General features: G+C 41.6%; 1 protein-coding gene across 1 annotated transcript in view; it reads right to left on the minus strand.

Moving 5' to 3' along the window:
- Positions 1-19756, minus strand: part of plxdc2b (plexin domain containing 2b) — a 78230-nt gene that overhangs the window by 32246 nt on the left and 26228 nt on the right. The window contains exons 2-4 of the mRNA XM_070928258.1: positions 14613-14836; positions 5039-5185; positions 1973-2042 (exon numbers count right to left, since the gene is read on the minus strand). Coding sequence (XP_070784359.1) covers positions 1973-2042; positions 5039-5185; positions 14613-14836 — 441 coding nt within the window. The remainder of the gene's footprint in view (positions 1-1972; positions 2043-5038; positions 5186-14612; positions 14837-19756) is intronic.

The following is a 19756-nucleotide window of genomic DNA, read 5'->3' on the forward strand; positions in this document are numbered from 1 at the left end:
AACCGGCATGCCACAGCTGGATATCCGTTGACACAGCTGGTGGTGGTCAGATCATGTATCATCACTGATATTCACAGTCTCTACATGTCGAGCCGTCCACACACACTAACACAGACATATTTTAATGTGTTCTGTCTCCTTTTTCATTGTTATCCAAGGCGCTGTAGTCTACTTAAGTGACTTTGTAATGTTTGTGTACGTTTTTAAACTCGAGAATATCAGTTCTAAACGGGTCGAATAAACCAGCCGCAATTTTAAAATGAAATATTTTTTATTTTTGTTAGAATTGAGCCTTTAAACCTTTAACATCTGAAAAGACGATAACTAAATTGTCTCTAATACAGATCAACTTGTTTCAAGAAGTCATGGAAATCATTTTTCTTGAAATTTGTGCAGTAATGTGTCTCATTTTTTATCTTGTTTTGAGGTATTTTCACATATTTGTGGAAAATTCTCGCAGCAAGTTGACGTGTATTTGAAACAAGTTAATAATTTCACCACAGTGGCGGACTCTTTCACTTAATATAAGTAAGTAAACCATTTAGGACTCAATAACAGACAAAATGACTTCTTACGATGGACACTTTTTGCAGTGTAACTCAATTTATTATTTTGACAAGGCTGCATGCCAACCCCGTCTTGTTGCCCACATCGTTAATGTGTTTGAGAACTGGCGGCTACACTGTTTGGAAAGTAACTGTAACTCTGCAAAACTAAATTAAATTGTAACTCTGCTGACATGATCTTTTCCTGCAAAGCTTCAGTGCAGGTTGCAAAAAAGAAAAGTGAAAACAGTGACTTGCTGACAGCAGTGACAGCTGAAGAGAAAAGATGGTACAGCGGGGAGAGGAGGACGAGCTGACTGATAGGCCCTGAAATGGAGGGATATGAGGAGGGCGTTCTGGAGACAAAGCTCTAGAGGCCTGTGAGGGGAAGATAGCCGCCTCCTCCTCCTCCTCCTCCTCCTCATCGGTTTCCCTCCATCTCTGTCTGGAGGAATGCTAATTCTTGTTATCTCCTCTGTGCTAGTATGGCGTCTGAGCCCGTCCATTCCTCCACACCAACTCAACTTTGCCCAGCGATGGAGGATCAAGTGTGAAAATGATACAGTGTGATGATAATGATGATAAGAGACACGACAGACTATTTCTTTATTATTCCAGTGGCAGCTAAACGCAACACAGCATCTCTGAAATAGTTGGGTAGGAGCAGGGCTCTAGTCTTTGATGTGATAATAGCAGGTTGGGGTGTTGTGGTTTCGCCGTCAAGACTCAAGTGGAAAATTGCTTTGCACACTCTGGCAAACACGTCTGCTGTGTCACGTGTCCAACCCACACATACACATCTCCTGATACCCCCACCTCCTTATCCATGTCTATCAGGGTGTGCTAGGCCAGTTGGCAGAGGGACTCCTGTTTCCAGTCCAAACCCATTGGTCTGGTTTCTCTTCCAGTTAAGTCTGGTGTGGCGTTGGTGGTGCTGAGTGGTTTGTTTTTTTTTAATCCCCCAGTCTAGCAGACTATCCCGCGGAGGTGAGAGCTGTAAATGGTCTCGTATCAGGCTGACTGCTTGGCTGGCAGAGTGTTGTTGGTGGTTTTGTACTGTGGTTAGTGCCAGACGAGCCTTTTCAACCCTGAATCTTCTGATGTAATTTCCCAGAGACAACATACAAAGAAATAACTCATTGTTTGGTTCTTTTCTGTACTCAGGAGTGAGTTCTCTTTGTACAGTAGCCATGCCACACTCCCAGGTACAACAAGCACCAGACACACATGCAGACTCTCTTTTTCTTCTCCATTTCATAAAGGCCTCTGTACTCCAGACTCGTTTTATACATCTTACCACATTCCCCCCTAACAGCAATAAAAACTATCTGTGTACTGTCTAATATGCCAAGCACATACAGTATATCAAAAAACAACATTAATAACTGCTATTGAGAGAACAGAGTCCAAGAACAGTGTTCACTTACCACCAGTCGCCACGGTGATTTCACGCAGGAAATGTCCGTAAAAAGGGAAATCGAAGGACAGATTAACTCTCTGTGAGGGAAAAAAAACAGACAGATGACCTCGGTCAGAAAGATAGAGGCAAGAGGAGGATCAGAGAAGGGACTGTTCTCATCTTAAAAACAACAAAGGAATTTCGATCAGAAGGAAAATGTGGATAGAAAATACAAAAGGTGCCCGTGTGCTATATCAGCTCTACTTTGTGGGACATTCACTTGTCATTTCTGAGTAGAAATCTAAAATAGAGATCTAAAGAAGAATGTAAATGTGGTAGAATATATATATTTGCATATGACCTTTATTAAATATTAGAACGAGAAGAAAGAAAAATCACATCCTCCTAACAAATATTACAATATTAAACACTGAAGTCGTTGATTAATGAGGAGTCAAGCAGGAACAGCACTTCTAACAGGTGCATATACTGTATGTGTAAATGAACTACATGGAAGCCAATTTTTTGCTAGGAAAGAAAAACAATTTGAGGAAAAAGTTACAAATTAATTATGAGATATTAAGTCAAAGTTATGTGTTGGTATGTTGAAATTTTCAAAAAATTCAAAATTGTGACAGAAAGTTCAAATTATGATATTTACTAATACTTACATCATCAGATCAACATTTTAATTCATCTTTGGTTTATGACTAAATACCTGCAAAACTAAATCCCACTAGCTGTCATTTTTCATGAGGACAACTACGAATGCCTTCCAGGAGACAGTCACGATACTACACAACGATATCGTGTCTGAAAAATTATGTTATTTACTAAATCAAAATTATGAGATAAGTTGAAATTTTGACTATTCTTTCACAATCTTGACTATGTAAGTCAACATTTTGTATCATTCCTAACTTTTCATCTGTTCTTTTTTCTTTTCCTGGTAGAAATGGGCTTCCATACACTTTACAATATGTTGATAGGAGTAACACATAATAAAAAGGGCTTCAAGAAACTGTAGTGTTACAAAATTACTCTTGGACCAAATGAACAACAAACTTCTCGAGCACATTACCACAAATGATGGCTTATGCATTCATTATTTTATCCCTGAACTGAATATGCTACAGTCACATTGCACCACTGCCAGAAAGCGTTATGGAGATAGACAGTCCACAGTAAACATGCAGCTATTATACATGATCCTAGATTATGCTGGGGGGAGTAATCCTGTGGCCAACCACGCTGAATCTCACAGACTATATAGCCGATCCAGAGCTTAACTTTTCTCCAGTCCTGTGATGAAGTTGACCTCTGCGGCTGTGTTTTGTTTTACGACCCTATTGGCCAATTCCTTTCAGTGTCGCGGCCCAAACTGCTCTGGCAGGCAGCAGCGCCGGCAGGGAACATGAAGGCTTTCTCCAATCCTGCTCCAGCACTCAGACTTTTATGCAGTTTCTCAGGACTTTAACTGCCATCATAATAAACTCTATTTGTTTAAAATGTTAGTCTGCTGACACATTGGCTGAATTTCAACACAGATGGTTTTCAATTCTTCCCGCAGTGCAATGTCACAATGAAATTATCCAGGCGAGATTGCCATATCTCCTTTTTGACTCTGCATTGCTTGGCTGGTCATTTAATTGGGAAATTCACTTATTGATTTCTTCAGCCTAAGCTAAAGTCAGAGAAACCTCCCACATCCCTCCTACACTATTCGGAAGAAAAGCCTCGCCACTTAGCCGGGCCTTAAAGGAATAGCTTGTATGGTTCAATCCATCAGTACATGACTGAAGGCAGAGAAGCAGAATGCACAATGTGGGACTCCATTGTATCTCCTCGCCTGCTATTGTTCACCCTGGGTGCTTTCTCTCTTTTTTTTCATAGCCTGTAACTGCCCTGCTGCCATGCTGATCTGTCTCTCCAGTCAGTCTGTGGGACTTTATCAGTATGCACCTCACATGGGTCACCTGCTTGTACAGAGGTGGAGGGAGGGGGGCTTTGAAACTTCACTGCAGAGAAGCTTTAAAACTGTTCAAATGCTTCGAGGAATACTTTATTTCCATCCACATCTCCACGGTTTTAATGGTAGAGGAGACAAATATACTGTATTGTAGTAAAAAAATCATGTCTTTTTGGTGACATATTATCAGGAACCTATGGACAACCTAACAGCAGAAAGAGGAAAGAGATGAAACAGCTCAAATGGGGGCTGCTGCTGCGTCACTTAGCATCTGATTAGCTTAGCTGCAGTTAAGAGCAAGCTAAACTGGAACTTTGCAGTGGTTTAAAAGCCAAGTTGGACCTGATTTTTATGTCAAAGCTAGCTCAAGCTCACGTGGTAATGTGGGGGTGTCCGCTAGTTAGACGTTTTTGGGAACAAATAACCAAACGTGTATCTGAAACACTTTAAGTAAAGACTGTATGCTTTTGAATGATACTGCAGAATATTGACCCTACTCAAATACAGCTGCGACTATCAGCTGCTAAAAGGATGTTGTTAAGTGGCACGCACACTCTTCTATTCTTCAGTGGAATCACTCTTAAATAGAGATTTTATCTGTGGAACTCTGTTGCCAGGTAAAGCTCGAGGCGAGGAATGAGGCACTCAAAGCAGCGAGAACCATGACATACATTTTAAATTTTGTTTCCTTATTTACTTTGCAATGCACTGTTAGGAAATATCCTGCCAGTATAGTGTAATTTATAGAAAGACCCATGGGGAAGGGGTAAGTGAGGGTTGAGGAGCGATCAAAGTCAAAGTTTCTGTTGCTTTTCTGTACCTTTTACTGTCTTAGTCATAACGGTAGGCTGTATGTTATGTTACTGACAGTGGTTACTTGTTGATGTACACCTGCAAACCTTGTGGAAAATAAAATATATAAAAAAAAATGGTCCAAAAAAGGAACTGCAGCTAAGCTAATCACAATAAGCAGCAGCCCCCAAGGTTTGTGTATATTTGAATTCATTTTACTTCAAGGGTGACATTCACGATTGGTCAAACATTCACAAAAAAAGCAGCGGTTAATCATCTTAAAACCTCCAAAGACACCAAGGAAATCTCCTCTCATGCCGTTTGTTGACTTACCGCTGCTTGTCTGTGTGTGTTGGACAGAATCCCGTGGATCTTCACTTTCTCCTTGTCCATCTGGTCCACATTTACCCACAAGTCCTTGCTCATCGGATCCGACGGGCTGTACGTTTTTGACGTGTAGTAGTCATGATCCGTGTCCTCCTGTAGAAACGACAAAACGAAACGTGTCCTGTGAGTTTACATACACAAAATGAGAAGAATGTAATACAGCCTGAAGGAGAAAGTAGATATTGTTGTGTTGCTCTGTGAATTAAGCCGATGGAGTCTGTGCTCTTATTATACGGTATGCAGTGTGCAGAATATATAAACACATATTTATAGAGACTTCCTGTGGCTCATTGTTCCTCTAAGCTGCTATGAGCCCAAATCAAATTCCAAGTGATCTAATTCACAGTTAGCTGCAATTTCTAAAAACAATTTCAACCTCTACACAAACAGAAAGCATCTACATATGGAAAATCAATAACACAGAGTATTTCAAATTTTGCTGCAGCACAAACCACCTGCTAAATTAGATTATGTTACACTACAAACCATTTCCATTGTGTGTGCTGTGTGTGCATCCTCTTTGTCTGTTTATTCAACTCCATGGTTTTCATTAGGGCACAATAAGCAACAGGAAGTGGTTTTAATGTCTACTAATCAAATTAAAAAAAGCTAAGAAAGCCAATCAACTTCTTCCACTCTTAAAAAGCCAGACTGCAAAGTCAGGACTGCCTTTTATAACACAAACATTCATGGACTTTTATAAGCCATGTGGGAGCGGCCTGTCTGCTTTTATCGTTTCCTGTACAGAATTAGGAGGAACGTTCATGTCGTGCGCTTCCTATAGCTTGTCTCTTTCCCTGTGGGTCTAATGAGATACCTTACAGCTGGGCCTTTTATCTAAAACATTGTTAAAGTTAATGTTTTGCCGGATGGGGAGTCAGAGAAGTGTACGCTACGCCTGACTGTGATCTCACTAATAGGAACTCACGGAGCTCTGTGGATACTTTGATATATGGGTGGTATTATTCAGAGCTACTGCGCTTTGGTTGTCAAAAAGGCCATGAGACAAACATTAACTAAAGCACAATCTTTCCCTGTTCACTTCGTTTCATATTTTGTTTTAATCTGATACCTCTGCACAATATTCAGCCTGGAATATGAGACAGAGAGATAAAGTTTCAGGCTCAGCAAAACCTCTATGGGATTGATAAATATTGAAATTCCAAATGGAGTTCAGCCATGTAGGTGGTGTTACTTTTGATTAATTTGTAGATTCGAACAAACATTGACAGAAGCCTTTCATCACAGCTTAAAGTGCAGACGAATCGTGTCAGGGAAAAAAGCCCCTCCAGGCAGCCTTAGTCAGCACATTGCTTTCAGAATAAGAAAACAAGGGCACTTGTAAAAGAGAGCACACACAAATGTAAGGCTGTAAAGCTTCCTCCTAATCAGCACAAGATGTTTTTGGTCTTGTGGAGAACGATGGAGGGAGATAAAGGCTCCTCAGAGGGGAGAGAGGCCAGTTGGCGGCTTTTCCGTGGGCAGGGTGCCATCACCCAGCTGCGGGTAGGTGGACACGAAGCTGTGAGGGCTTTACAAGACCTCAGCAGAGTACAAGGTGCTTGACCAGAGAAACAGTCTCTCTCTCACACACACAAATAGACAATTATATAGAGAGTTTTGGTGGGATGTTGTGGGAGGAAGGCACTGCGAACTTGAGCCAAAATGTGCCTGCAAGGGAAGTGTGGTACTCTGTGTTGATGTGTGAAAATACAACCATGGTGCGAAATTTGCTACTTTGAACAGTCTTTATTATTAGTGTTGACGAGGACAGCTGGGACGCAAGCCTGCATCACTCAGTACTAGATCAAACCAAAGCAAAATGGCCGCCCCTCCCAACAAGAAATCATCTAACATGAACACAATGTCAGGTATCATTCACCCATAATTAGAATAATCACATCTTTATTGTCAAGCTGTCGTTGTAGGCCGGTAAAGCAACTGGTGAGTGTCTTTAATATGAACACCCACATCATCAGACACATCACAAAAATAAAAACAGGTGACGCATTTCAAAAAACAAAATCCAGAGTGGTTGTTTCGAGGCGCTGAACACTTTTCACTCACAGGAAACAACCGATCAAATGACTGCTGGTGTAAAATGTTCTGTGCACAAACCAGTCAGAGCAGGATATTTCTTATTTTAACATATTTATTAGAAGCTATGAATCTCTGCATTTTTACAGCTTGTTTTGGTCGAGTGCAGGTCTGAATATGCATGTGGCTGGGACAGGTGCGGGCACGGCTTTAGCTAAAACATTTGTAAATGGGGCATCCGGGTGAACTAGTGGTCTAAGATGCTGTAATCACAACATCCGGTTGGGGAACTTTATTGCGTGTGATCCCTCCTCTCTCTCCCCTCATTTCCTGTCATCTCCATAGTGTCCGCTAGATTTTTTACATTTTACATGTAACATTTTACATTTTACATTTGTAGGCCTCTGTCCGTTTATTTGAAACAGTGACAGCATGACTCATATCTTCTTAATGTATTCCAGACAATCAATTGACCTATAATAATATATCTGAAACCGAAAAACAATACAATTACTTATTTGAGTACATGTTTGGGGTGCATTTGACTCACAACACATTTGGTTACCAGTGCATTTGTAATATAGAACATAACTGTATTGTACGCAAACTTCAAATGCATTGCTATAAAAACATGCGCCAGCCAATTCTCATATATTTTGCATGCAGTTTGGATACTGTATTGTAAAAGTATGTCAGATATATTTTCATGCCATATGGGACACACATACACATACACAACTCTAGTGGGCTACGATCCAGTTGACCCTCACAGACACTACAGATGCCTGAGCTGCACTGAAAAGCTCAAAGGAGGCTAATGGAAGATAGATGGCCACATGATGAACGAGTGAGAGGAGAGGAGGACTGTGACCCCGCTGCTCAGCTTCAGTAGGGAACCTCTGTCCCCCATCCATCAGCCCATCATAAACTGAAATGCTGCAACCAGAGATAGAAAACAGAAATTGCTGACGATAATGAACCATTTTCTGGCTCCAGAGCACAAAAACAAACTGTAGAAAAGATTCATTCAGTGTGCGAAACCCCATTCCAGACTCACTCCCATCTCTGTCTGAGGCATTTACTCGAGCTGCCCACCACATCAATATTGCATTATACTGAGACCTGAATATCTTGTGCCGGCATGTTTTCACTTCTGAATGGCTCCTTAACACAGGGGAGACCCTGAGTAAAGGAATTCATCGCTTCACCTTTATGAGATTATTCTGGGTGTTTTTACTTAAAGAAAATAAGATGTTTTGAAATGTTTCTTAAAGCTGCTACTGGAGAGGTATAAACAAAAAGAAAAAAGAAAACCATAATCCCCTCAACTGCAACCATGTCTCGGCTCCTGAGAGAATACTATTTCATGTATGCAGAAGGAGCACTTGAGCTTTGAATAAATGTTACAATGTGTTGGGATTAAGCTGCATGTCAGCCAAACCCATACTAAGACATTACACACACACACACACACACACACACACACACATAGAGCAGATTACACAGTGACATCAGACTGCGGCCTGTTTGAAAAAGCACTAAAAGGACGCCATCGCTCATGTGTGGAGCTCTTCATCAGCTGATAATGCCTGTGATCCATTATTCATCGCTCCGCTCCATCGCCTGCCAGTTGTAGCAGCTTGATGGTATTGGTGGTGTGTGTGTGTGTGTTTGTGTGTGTTGAAACACAACAGTGTGAGACAACATACTGCTCTGTGTTGCATCGGCCAATTTCTGATTCCTGCGTCTCCACATATGAAAACCTGACATGTATAAATGAATTTTCACTCTGGTATTTGACATATTGACACACAGACCATGGCAATAAAGTGAGACCCTACCTGACCTGGATATATTTGGACCTGGGTCATGTTCCTCAGAACCCAGAGGACCCGTAAAGACCTCTACTGAAGTACAACAACAATTTTTACTGCTAATGATGGCATTTAAAACACTCCAAACATGGTGGATTAGCCTTGACATGTGTAAGAAATCAAATCAGAAGGATTTTAAACTGGATAAATATTCATATTCCCGAGTGGGATTGATTCAAAAACAACAAAAATATGGAGATAATAAAGTAAACGAGTAGTCTGAGGAGAATCCAGGCACCTGATATATAATTTAAGTACTCTTCTGGTCTTTGGCTGTAGACCTCATGAATTGGATTTGCAGTCTGCTGGGTTCAGACAGAATGTGGTTGCATTTTAAAGTGATGTTCAGGGAAGCAGAGTTCACTACACAACGTATTCACAAACTCACTACCATTGCTGTCTCTGTTTATCTGCAGTAATGACTGCAAAGCAACATGCTGGCTGACCCGCTGAGAAAAGGCTACGACTCTTGACACTGAAATTTACAACAACTTCGGGTTCATCTGTAGAGCAGCTCCAAGCGGCTGCCTGAGATGTTATAGCATCCCAGAGTGTAAACACTAAGCAACATAACGGCAGTATGTCTCTTTCCAAACACATTATCCTCTGGGAATCTTTTAACAAACTTGACAAACTGAGACACAAAACAAACAAAGAAAAAAACAACAACAACCCTAATTTGCATTCACTGCAGGTTTTAAATATGGAGGGTGGTGAGGGTAAAAGCAGCGCTGGGAATCCAGTGAAGTAATGAAAATTAGCAAAGCTGCTTGCCGCCTCGCTGTGTGAATTCTCTCCCTAAAGAAACACACAAATAAACAGTGAATGTAGTGAAGCATGTAACCCCAAAGATCCTCCTGAGCTGCAGAGTCCCAGACATTCAATAACAACTCTTCACCATAAACCACACATCAAAGCAAGCTTTACAAACAACACCAGCAGCGACGGAGGGACCCCCTGAACACCAATACACTGTATGCTTTTATTGGCAGCCTGACATGTTTCACAGTGGTTAAATTATCAGGACGAGCTGCACTTTACTGTAGATATGAACAGCCAGGCGTGAAAATGAGACCATCACATTATTTCAGAGGGAACATGAGGAGTTATGTGTCTCTCTTGGCTTCACTTGTGCAATGTGATACAGGATTTGAAAAAGGATTGGTCTGTGCAATTTATAATCCAAGAGGCTGCCATGTGTGTGTGTGTGTGTGTGTGTGTGTGTGTGTGTGTGCACATGTGTGGTTTGTTTACACTCCTCATAAAGACAGGACTTAAAATGGTGCCACCTGACAGCTGTGAGCAACCTCTAAAGTAGTTTCTCAAACTGGAGGTCAGGACCCCGTGTTGGCTCGCTTGGTATGCAGACAGGGATTTCAGGTGATTTCTCAGACTGATTGCGTGTTGAGAACAAAAATAGGACTTCTTTAAAAAAAACACACAGGGGTCACTGCCGGTGAAGAGGTGCAATATGAATCAAGAAGTCCCGTTTGAGTCACAGCGGTTTAAAACGTTACTGTACTGACAGGATTTTAGAGCTTAATCATTCTATCCAACAATCACAAGATAAACATACAGCGTTTACGTTGCAAGGTAATATACAAGGAATGTGTACTTGTATGTAACTGAGAAGCCAATGCAGAGCATTCAGAGCCCTCTGTGTCTGTGCCAATACAGCGTTCTCATTGAAATGAATGAGGAGATTGAGTTTTTCGAGGCAGTGCTGTCCAACAGAGTAGAAGAATGGTTCACCCTGTTGTAAAAAGTGTGAAAGTCTAAATACCTGAATGAAGACAACACTTAGCAGAGACTTTAAATAGCTTAAGATGTTCGCAATGATCAAGCCATTCATTTACACTGACGGTAAAGATGTCTTATCTCCATCAAAACACAATCGTTTTTCAATATTCATTCACATTTGGGAGTCAGAACAGGACACTCCACCAAATAAGTATCCTGAAAATGTGTTGGTTTCAAACTAAGGCCTAGAGCGTTTCCTACAGGCCTACTTCAGTTATTACTTGTTACTTAAGTGTGAAGAATCATATGAGGATGCCAATTTTTTGAATTTTTTGAAAAAAAAATTTTAAGTGCAAAATTGGAATTGGCCATTGCGGAAGCATTAACATTAAATTATGCTGCACATAACAACCTAACAGCTGCGGTTATGAAATGTACCTAAAAAACAGGGCGTTGATCCAAGACAAAGTTGCTCTGAATCAGCAGTTTGGAAGGTAACAAACAACAAAAATCATTACCGACAGCATGTCTGGACTAGCACAATGTTTGCCTTTCCTGAATAAAAGAAACAGTGATGAGACTTGGCTTGAATTCAGTGATACCGACTCGTTTCCACAGTTTGTTCCAACCCTGTCGTATTCTACCTTACAGTGACTGGAGAACACCTGTAGCCGAGAGGCAGTTCAATCTGGGTTAATGATCGTGAGAGCTGATACAGTGAGTCACAGTCATTCAGGGCGTCAGACAGTCTGCTGCTAAGGCTACTGTTATAAACCTGTATGTCGAGGTGAGATGAATCTATTGTTATGGCACCAGTTAACCCAAACACAGACAACGAAGGAGAGACAGAGAGATGTCTTCAGTTCTATAAAAGTGGAAACCTGATTTATGGGTTATTATTTGGAGTTAACAGTGATTCAAGCCATTATAACCAGTCCACCTTTAAACAACTTAGCATTGTTTAAAAAAACTGATATATGGACTCTCTGTGCATGTTTGTGTTTTTCTTATTTTAACAGATAACGAGCCAAACATACCTTGTGGGACTTTAAAGGAACAGTTTGACATTTTGAGAAATACACTTATTCATTTTCATCCTGAGAGTTAGATGAAAAGATTGATACCACTCTCATGTTTGTATGGTAAATGTGAACTGGCAGTCAGTTAGCTTAGCTTAGCATAAATCTCTAGCTCACTAATGAACATGTTATATCAAATTTGTTTAAAAAAACCCAACATGTTGTGGTTTTATATGGGGTCAAAAGCTGTTCCTGGAGTTTTTAGAGATGACAAGACTCAAGGCTAGCTTTTTCCCCTGTTTCCAGTCTTTAAGCTAAGCTAAGCTAACTGGCCGCAGCTTCATATTTAACGGATAGATATCTTTTCATCTTTTCCTGGCAAGAAAGCGAATAAGTATATTTCCCAAGAGTCAAACAATTCCTTTAAACCAACCAATACATTTCTGGAGATAATTAAACAGACTTATCTTAAACATCAATACGTTTTTGTTGTCAGCCTCTCCAAAAACATACTATTTTTCAGCAAAAGTAATTTATCAAATATCGTGATAGTTTCTGCACAGGAAATAACACCACAGCTTAAAGACAACTGAAAAAGAGAAAACATACAATGAAAATGTGATGATATACGGCTTTTTGAAAGTGAGGGTGTATTTTTCCTTAAAGTGGACACACGGTTCCTCCTCTGCCTTCCTCTTTCCTCAGTTAACGCTCCTTCAGAGCAGAAGAGACAAGTCTTTAAATCCATTCAGCTCACTGCTGCGTGGAAGATTTCTGCTCTGCTGTTTCTGCCCTCTGAATATATGAAGGCTTCTCTCATGTCAACAAAGTGTTGGTGGCAGGTGAGGGAATGTGTCTGAGTGTGTGTGTGTCTGAGTGTGTGTGTGTGTGTGTGTGTGTGTGTGTTGAGTGACAAGAGGAACGACAGGGTGTTTGTGCTGTGGACTGCTTTTCCATTCGGCAACAACAAATGATCCTCAGAGGGCGACAACAATGAGGGAGGACATGTTTGTGTGAATGTGTGTGTGTGTGTGTGTGATGGCATGTGTGGATGTGACATGAAGTTTCAAGTGTTGTGTGTGTGTGTGTGTGTGTTTACAGCTGACGATCAAAGCTCCCTCCTCCTCACGGAGAGACGCTGGGCTGTGAACCTGAGATGATTAGAAGCCACAGGGAAACTTAACGAGCTGTCTAAGCCCGGGCGGCCGCCATCATTATGACTGAACGCCTCGATGCTGCGCCGGCCAAGGCGCCATAACAAGGGGACACGGGCGATGCCTTTCATTTACATAGACACAAACAGGAGTCGAACCCGGCTATTAATCTCCAGCAGCTCCACCAGCCCCTTGGAACTGTGGGAGGCCGGGTTAATTTCCTGTTCTGGTCCCTCTGAGGTCAAGTTTAAGAGGATCCAGTCCCACGCAGAAGGTAGATGAACACCTGAGGGCTGAGCTTAATTTGATATAAAATATTAATCCTCAAAGGCCCCTCCTCGTCTTCTTTTTCATTACCAAACATCCACTCTTCTGGGGAGATTTATAATTGCTCCAGGGAGGCAACCAAAGAGTATTTTTAGGTACAGCTCAACAGAGGACTTTATCGATTCATTCTTTTTATATTAGTTGGCTTCTTTACTACACAGGAAGGTTTACAGTGTGAGCCGCTTTGTTCTGCTGGAGCTGCGCCGGGTCACAATAAAAGCTGGTCTGAATTCAGTCAGTGGGAGGATGACAATGGCAAACTTTGATTCCTTTGATTAATGTGTTTTTGATTATTGACAGCTCCAGAACTGCTACTAAATGGACCTTGAGGCAAAATTGTTTTGTCAAGTGAGAAATGACTTACTGGAGCTGCACATTATATATCAAAAGTTTTGACTGGTCATGAGTCATGGATGCACTTGATTTACTACACCAGGAACAACAAGTCAGTGGAACATGAATTACAACAGATACTGAGCACCCATTGTACACCCACACAGCTGATTTCACTTATTGTCCGATCACTGGAGCTCTTTTCAGGAGTTTGTGCAGACTGTGTGATTGATATCTTACTCACTCTTCTTTTAGCTGTGTTGCACCTGCCAGGACGGGACATATTACACCTTTAAGGAGTCTGGTGACCTCCTGTAATTCCTAGCAGCCAAACTCTGCCCACCTTCAACCTGAGGAGAGGCAGGATGAGTGGAAACATCTGTCTGCCTTTAAAACTCACATCATATGGGATGAATGGTAGCAATGGGAAACATTCGACTAGCGAGTGTTCATGTCATCGGAGTGAGGATTAACAATACGGTGCATTGACAATATAACACTATGTACATTACATCTGGGTTTAATTACATTGAACGATGGACTTTGGTCCATGTGAGGCGTCCATGTTTGTTTGACTTTCAGGCACCCCTGTATTATGAAGCGCCATGTCGGATATATCAAAGCAGAGTCGTCATTTTGACTTAGAAGTTGACGTGAAGAGGTTGAACATTATCTAAGATTTGGAAACTATGATATGACATGAACGCAGCATAGAACGGAATCAATCAGTCAATCAAGCACAGACATTCCCACACAGCCCTCAGGGTGGATCATGGGTGTGCAGGGCTTTTAATGTTTCCAAATTACACAATTAAAAAGGTGCTCCAGTGATTTACTGTAGCATTGCACCTCCATAAATTTGCAAGAGACAGGTTGGATTAAAAAACAAAATCAATGCAGCAGAAGCGGAGATATGCTGTTGTATGGATCGAGCTCTAAAAACCCTGCCTGCTACACTTCCCATAATACAACTGGATAGTCTTCCATTAACCTCCACCCCTCCAGTTGGTAACACATGCTGTGAATCAGCACCCACCTCTATCTGGGAGCTGTTGTCCGTGTCCTCTGCCGACAGCAGGCCTGGGAGCCCCTCGGGCTCCACCTGCTCAGGCTCCTGGTCCTGCTCCTGACTGGCCCTGTTACTGTCCATGTTACGAGGTTTCGGGGGAAGCCATCTCCTCCACCGGTGACTGTACAGCTTCACGTCCACTGCTGCATCCTCATCTCCTGCCTGCCCCTGCACGAATGAGTAAGAGACCCCTGGGGAGAGAGGAAAACAAAGTGTGAGCAACAAAAGAAAACATCAGTGTGGCATGGCCCACAGCCAAATCATGTCGTTGAATCTACATTAGACCACCAAGAATATACTTTAATGTTATGTATTGCAAATCGGTGGGTTGTACAAGCACAATAATTACATGAGATAATTATATTTTTACTTTCTCTATAGGCAAAAGTCAGATCACAGAGGCGGGGACTATTCTAGCCATTAATGTTGTGCCGCTCCCTCATAATTCACTGGGGGAGAAATCTCACAGCCTGAAACAGATGCACATTAGAAATGACTCAGCAGCCATCACACAGACTAGTGGGCCACAGTCATACACAATCATCGCTATCCCTGAGTCTGAAAGGAGACGCCGGTGACAGCTGAAAAATGGTGCTGTGTTAATGTAAACACTGACTTGATTAACCGGGCCTGAGACAGACTGCTGGATCAGGGGGTGAAATCTGCTGCGTCAGTATAAGAAACAGAACTGAAATGAGTCAGAATAAGGAAGAAAAAACATGTTCGGTCCTCAAGACGTTCTTCTTTCAAGAGGTGGAAATAAAAAAGACACTTTGCTGGTTTGAATCATTTTGTTCCGTTCAACAATATAAGCTAAACTAAGGGGGCTTTAACACCTAACCTGTTTGGTTTAAACAAAGACTTTGTTTGTTAGTTTGTTTGTTAGTTTCTTGGTCTTTGTAGTGTGAAAGCAAAGCGGATTAACCACAGGATTTTGTGATAGTTGATATGATTTTAGCACAAATTAAGCAGTCAACGCACCAGAATTTGATTCGATAATACAGGATGACATTCACGAAACTATCCAATCAATAATCTATGAAACAGACCAAACTTAAACCAACAATTTATCTTTTTTAGTTTTTAGTTAGCAACAGTAGGTTCAGTCTGAACCTACATAAGAGCTGTTCATATTGTAAGCACTGTTCATAATGTCTCTGCAACAGATTCATAGCACCACTTTGATTTTCAGTGCTGCACTTAAGCAGGAAGTTACATATTCTATATCATCCAATGCAAAAGGCTACTGATTCCTGCCTACCAGCGCAATATATATATATATATATATATATATATATATATATATATATATATATATATATATGATAAACTTTAAACCTGACAAAGACTGCATGTTCTCCGCTTGCTTAAATAAGTTTCCTCAAATGGATTAGAGATGCTGAATGGCCTGCAGGTATGAATGAGAGCAGGCGGCGATGGTCTGTTTATCTGTTAGTCCTGAGATGGACTGCAGACTTGTTTCCCTGCCTTCAGGCTAATGCTCGGCATGCTTGGATGAGCTCCTGCTCTCCACGACCCTAATAGGATTAAGTGGTTAAAGACAATTAGTAATAAACTTTATTTTCATAGCACTCGTCCAAACAGAGTGCTTGCATGCTGTTGCAGCTATGCTAATAGTTTTGGCTTTAGGGTTGAAAATACTGCTGATTCTTCTACTATTATTCTATGTTGCTTCCTTTTTATGAGACAGAGGTCACTGGGTTTAACTAGCAGAGCGCGTTTTCCACTCCTTTCCCCTCTGCCTCTTTTCTCTCACGCTCACATTTCTTTCTCCTTGTTGTCGTCCTCTCTCCTCTCTCCTCCTCCTCCTCCTCCTCCTCTCTCTGGGCCCCAGACCAGTGGTTCTAAGGAGAGGAGGACAGAGGTGGCGAGAGCAAGTGGAGGGGCTTCACATGCAGATTCACTTTATAATGAGCATCGGCAAAGCAAGAAGCAGAGAGACCAATCTGCTCGTAGAGATGTGTGCTGATGGAACAGCAGAGTGTGAAAGAGGGCTGAGTGCAATCTGCAGCTAATTGTTTCTGGAGCCAAAGGAGAACAATTAAAAGTTAGTGTTCACCTTCAATCAGTAATGTTAAAGACCACAAACCAAGCCAGAAATCTTGGTGTAATTGTAGACCTAAATTTTAACATCCACTCTAAGACAAATTACAAAATCGGTCCACTATGAACATTATGTTTTAAGACTTGTGTCTCAGCAAGATGTGTTCATGCTTTTATCTTTAGTTGGCTCGACTACTGCAATGGTTTTCAGTTCTTAATCTTAATCAGTTTTAGCATATTTTTTATCTTCTACTGTGTCCTGTCTTGATGTCTTTTTATGTCTTAGGTAAATCCCTTTCAGTTGCCTCTGCTACTTGAGTAACAACCTAAAACGTTACTCAAGTAGAGTTTTACAAAGTTTTACCTGTGTTTTACTCTCATTATATGTGCCTAAATGCAACCCCAAAGGCTGCTAGTCACACATTCCTGAGGGTAGCTTTAAGTTACCCGTAGATAAGGCAGTCTTTGCAGAATCTAGTTTTTTCTCTATGTGCATCATCTCAGTCTTGTTCTTTGGTGTCTGCAGCAGCTCTCCTGGCCAACTATTCACTCACTGTCTCATCCTCACCATACCACTAATACTTCCTGACACTCACTCTATCCCTAATGGTCATTAGTCACACCCTTGCGGACAAAGTAGCCCAGGCAAACTCCCTGTCAACAGCCATTATATACTCTAATCCAAGAGGCACCTACACATCTATTTTCACCCTTTAAAGGATCTTTGACAGTTCCTCGATATACGATGAAAAGCTGGCAAACAGCGGATGCTTTAAAATACACCATGTCCACAATATAGGGGTCTTGAACAAATGGCTGCTCTTTTCCCAGTATGTCCCTCTATGAGTGTCCACGATGAGTCACTCTTTAAAGGAGCACACACACCTGCATTTCTCTTGTGAACACCACCTCTTATGATTCAGGGGCAGCAGATTCTCTTATTATCCAGGGGAAACTCTGGGTCTTTTGTCAAGCACTGAGGGTAGACCCCCGGGGGACACCTAAAATGACCCCCCAGCAGGACAAGGCTTCTCCCTAGTGCGAGACCGTTCCTAAGCTTCTGTGTGAAAGGAAATCTTTCCTCTCCACTTTTCTTTCAGTGCGTCTGAAAGCCCCCACATACCTTCACCCTGACTCTGTCGAGCAGCCTTGTTGGCCGGACTCACGCCTGTCAACACCTCTGATTCACAAACACCGGAGGGACTGTAACTTTAGGTTCCACCTAAAACCTTTCAAGGATGTTTAGGAGGTCATAAAACCACAGAATAAAGGTGCTGTCTGCACCCCTTCTTTCATTCAGTTTCTGCTTGTTTTCCCCTCTTTGCTCTCAGTTCCCACCTGACTCAGTGCTGCTGACAGGAGACTGCCACACATGACTGGCAAGTAGAGGAGGTTGGATGCTTCATTGCGTTTGTGCATGCTAGTGTGTGTGTGTGTGTGTGAGGTGTGCATAATTTCATCAGAAATAGGATAAAAAAGTCACATCCCTCTACAGTTTCTTAGCCTTTCTATCTCTGGGTGTCAGAGTGCTTAAGTTAGTGCCCACTGAAAACTGCGTTATCAGTGTACCAGCAGACCCTGCCAAGCGCTCTGCAGGACCTTCTCTCTCGGGCTGTTAGTCTGTTACAGCACCGACTCTGTGCAAATCAACTCACCAGGGTCAACATGGATTAAGTTGATGTAACTATTGCCGAAGCCCATTCGTTTTTTTCTGGAATTGTGCTCATTTTATCTTCAAAGTAACAGAAAAAACTCAATCACAGTTTAGATAATCTGTGAGACGAAAGGCCCTCTTGTTCTTACATAAAGAATAGGCAATGTCATGTTGTTATCAGCAATTTTTCCTCCATTCAGCATGTATTGTTCTCTTCATAAGCAACGATTCATTGAGAACAATCGTCACGAGAAACAGTCCCACACACTTTTGGATTTGGTAATGCCAGAAAACAAGGATGCTCTCACCAAAACAACACAATATAAAAACTTTCCTTTGCCTTATGGTAAAGAATCTAGCTTGACTATAGCATGAGCCAATGCCACATACGACAGCATTTATAGCATAGCCTAATTTGAGATTCCACGTCCCAATCAAATCATTGAATGAATCAGCGTTCAAAGCAACCAAAATATTAAAACGTCAACAAACGAGCAGGTTGGTGCCTGAAGTTGTGTCTGACACTGACCCTCCAACAAACAGACTGGTTTCAATTTATGGCCCCTCATAAGCTGAGTTGTGTTCAGGGTCGTCTCAGACGACAGCAGGAGCACCAAACACTGAGGCTCAAAAACATAGACAACCCTGACAGAGTGTTATCAGCCTTGTCTGATGCTAAAATGACGAGACAGAGACAGATAAGCTGAGACATTCAATATGACTGATAAGTTAATAAAGTGGGTTTAATAGTCGATGGCTACTGGTTTGATCTTGAGACAGACAAGATGTGAGTTCTTTAAACAAGCTATCTCTATCTCTTACTGTGTGTTAATAGATTATAGATCTTACAGCAAATTAACTGCAACACTACATGCTTCATTTTCATATTAATTGAATTATTTAAATGCACAGCATGAGTGATGCCAACTAATCCAACTGCAGACCCATTAAATCTCTGTCGCCTGGGGTTGAGAGACACATTAACCATTACTGCTGCCTTCACACAAATTCCAGACATGCGACTGTCTGAAATTATTATGCAGAGCAAAGTGTGCTTTTCTAACCTGCCGTGGCTTGCTTTTTACACATCCTCTCTTAAAAAACGCAGCCTGTCATTAAGCAAACACATAAAGTCGAAAAGCTGACTGCAGGAGAAAGTTAAACGCAGGTAGACAAAAGAGGCAGCACCTGCAGAAGAGATCCAGTTTCAAACAGGGCTCATAAAGTGATGAACAGCGCAATGAAAGAGGAAATTTAAATAGATTAAATGTGAGATGCGTCTAAATCTCGGATAATCAGTGCATGAGGCAAGTTAAGACAGAAAATTAAATACTGCAGGAGTGCGCACATGAACAAAACACCATTATTCTTACAGAAAACGCAATGATATACC

This window comes from Enoplosus armatus, chromosome 21 (genome assembly GCF_043641665.1).
Source record: "Enoplosus armatus isolate fEnoArm2 chromosome 21, fEnoArm2.hap1, whole genome shotgun sequence".
In the NCBI taxonomy this organism is placed as follows: Eukaryota; Metazoa; Chordata; class Actinopteri; order Centrarchiformes; family Enoplosidae; genus Enoplosus; species Enoplosus armatus.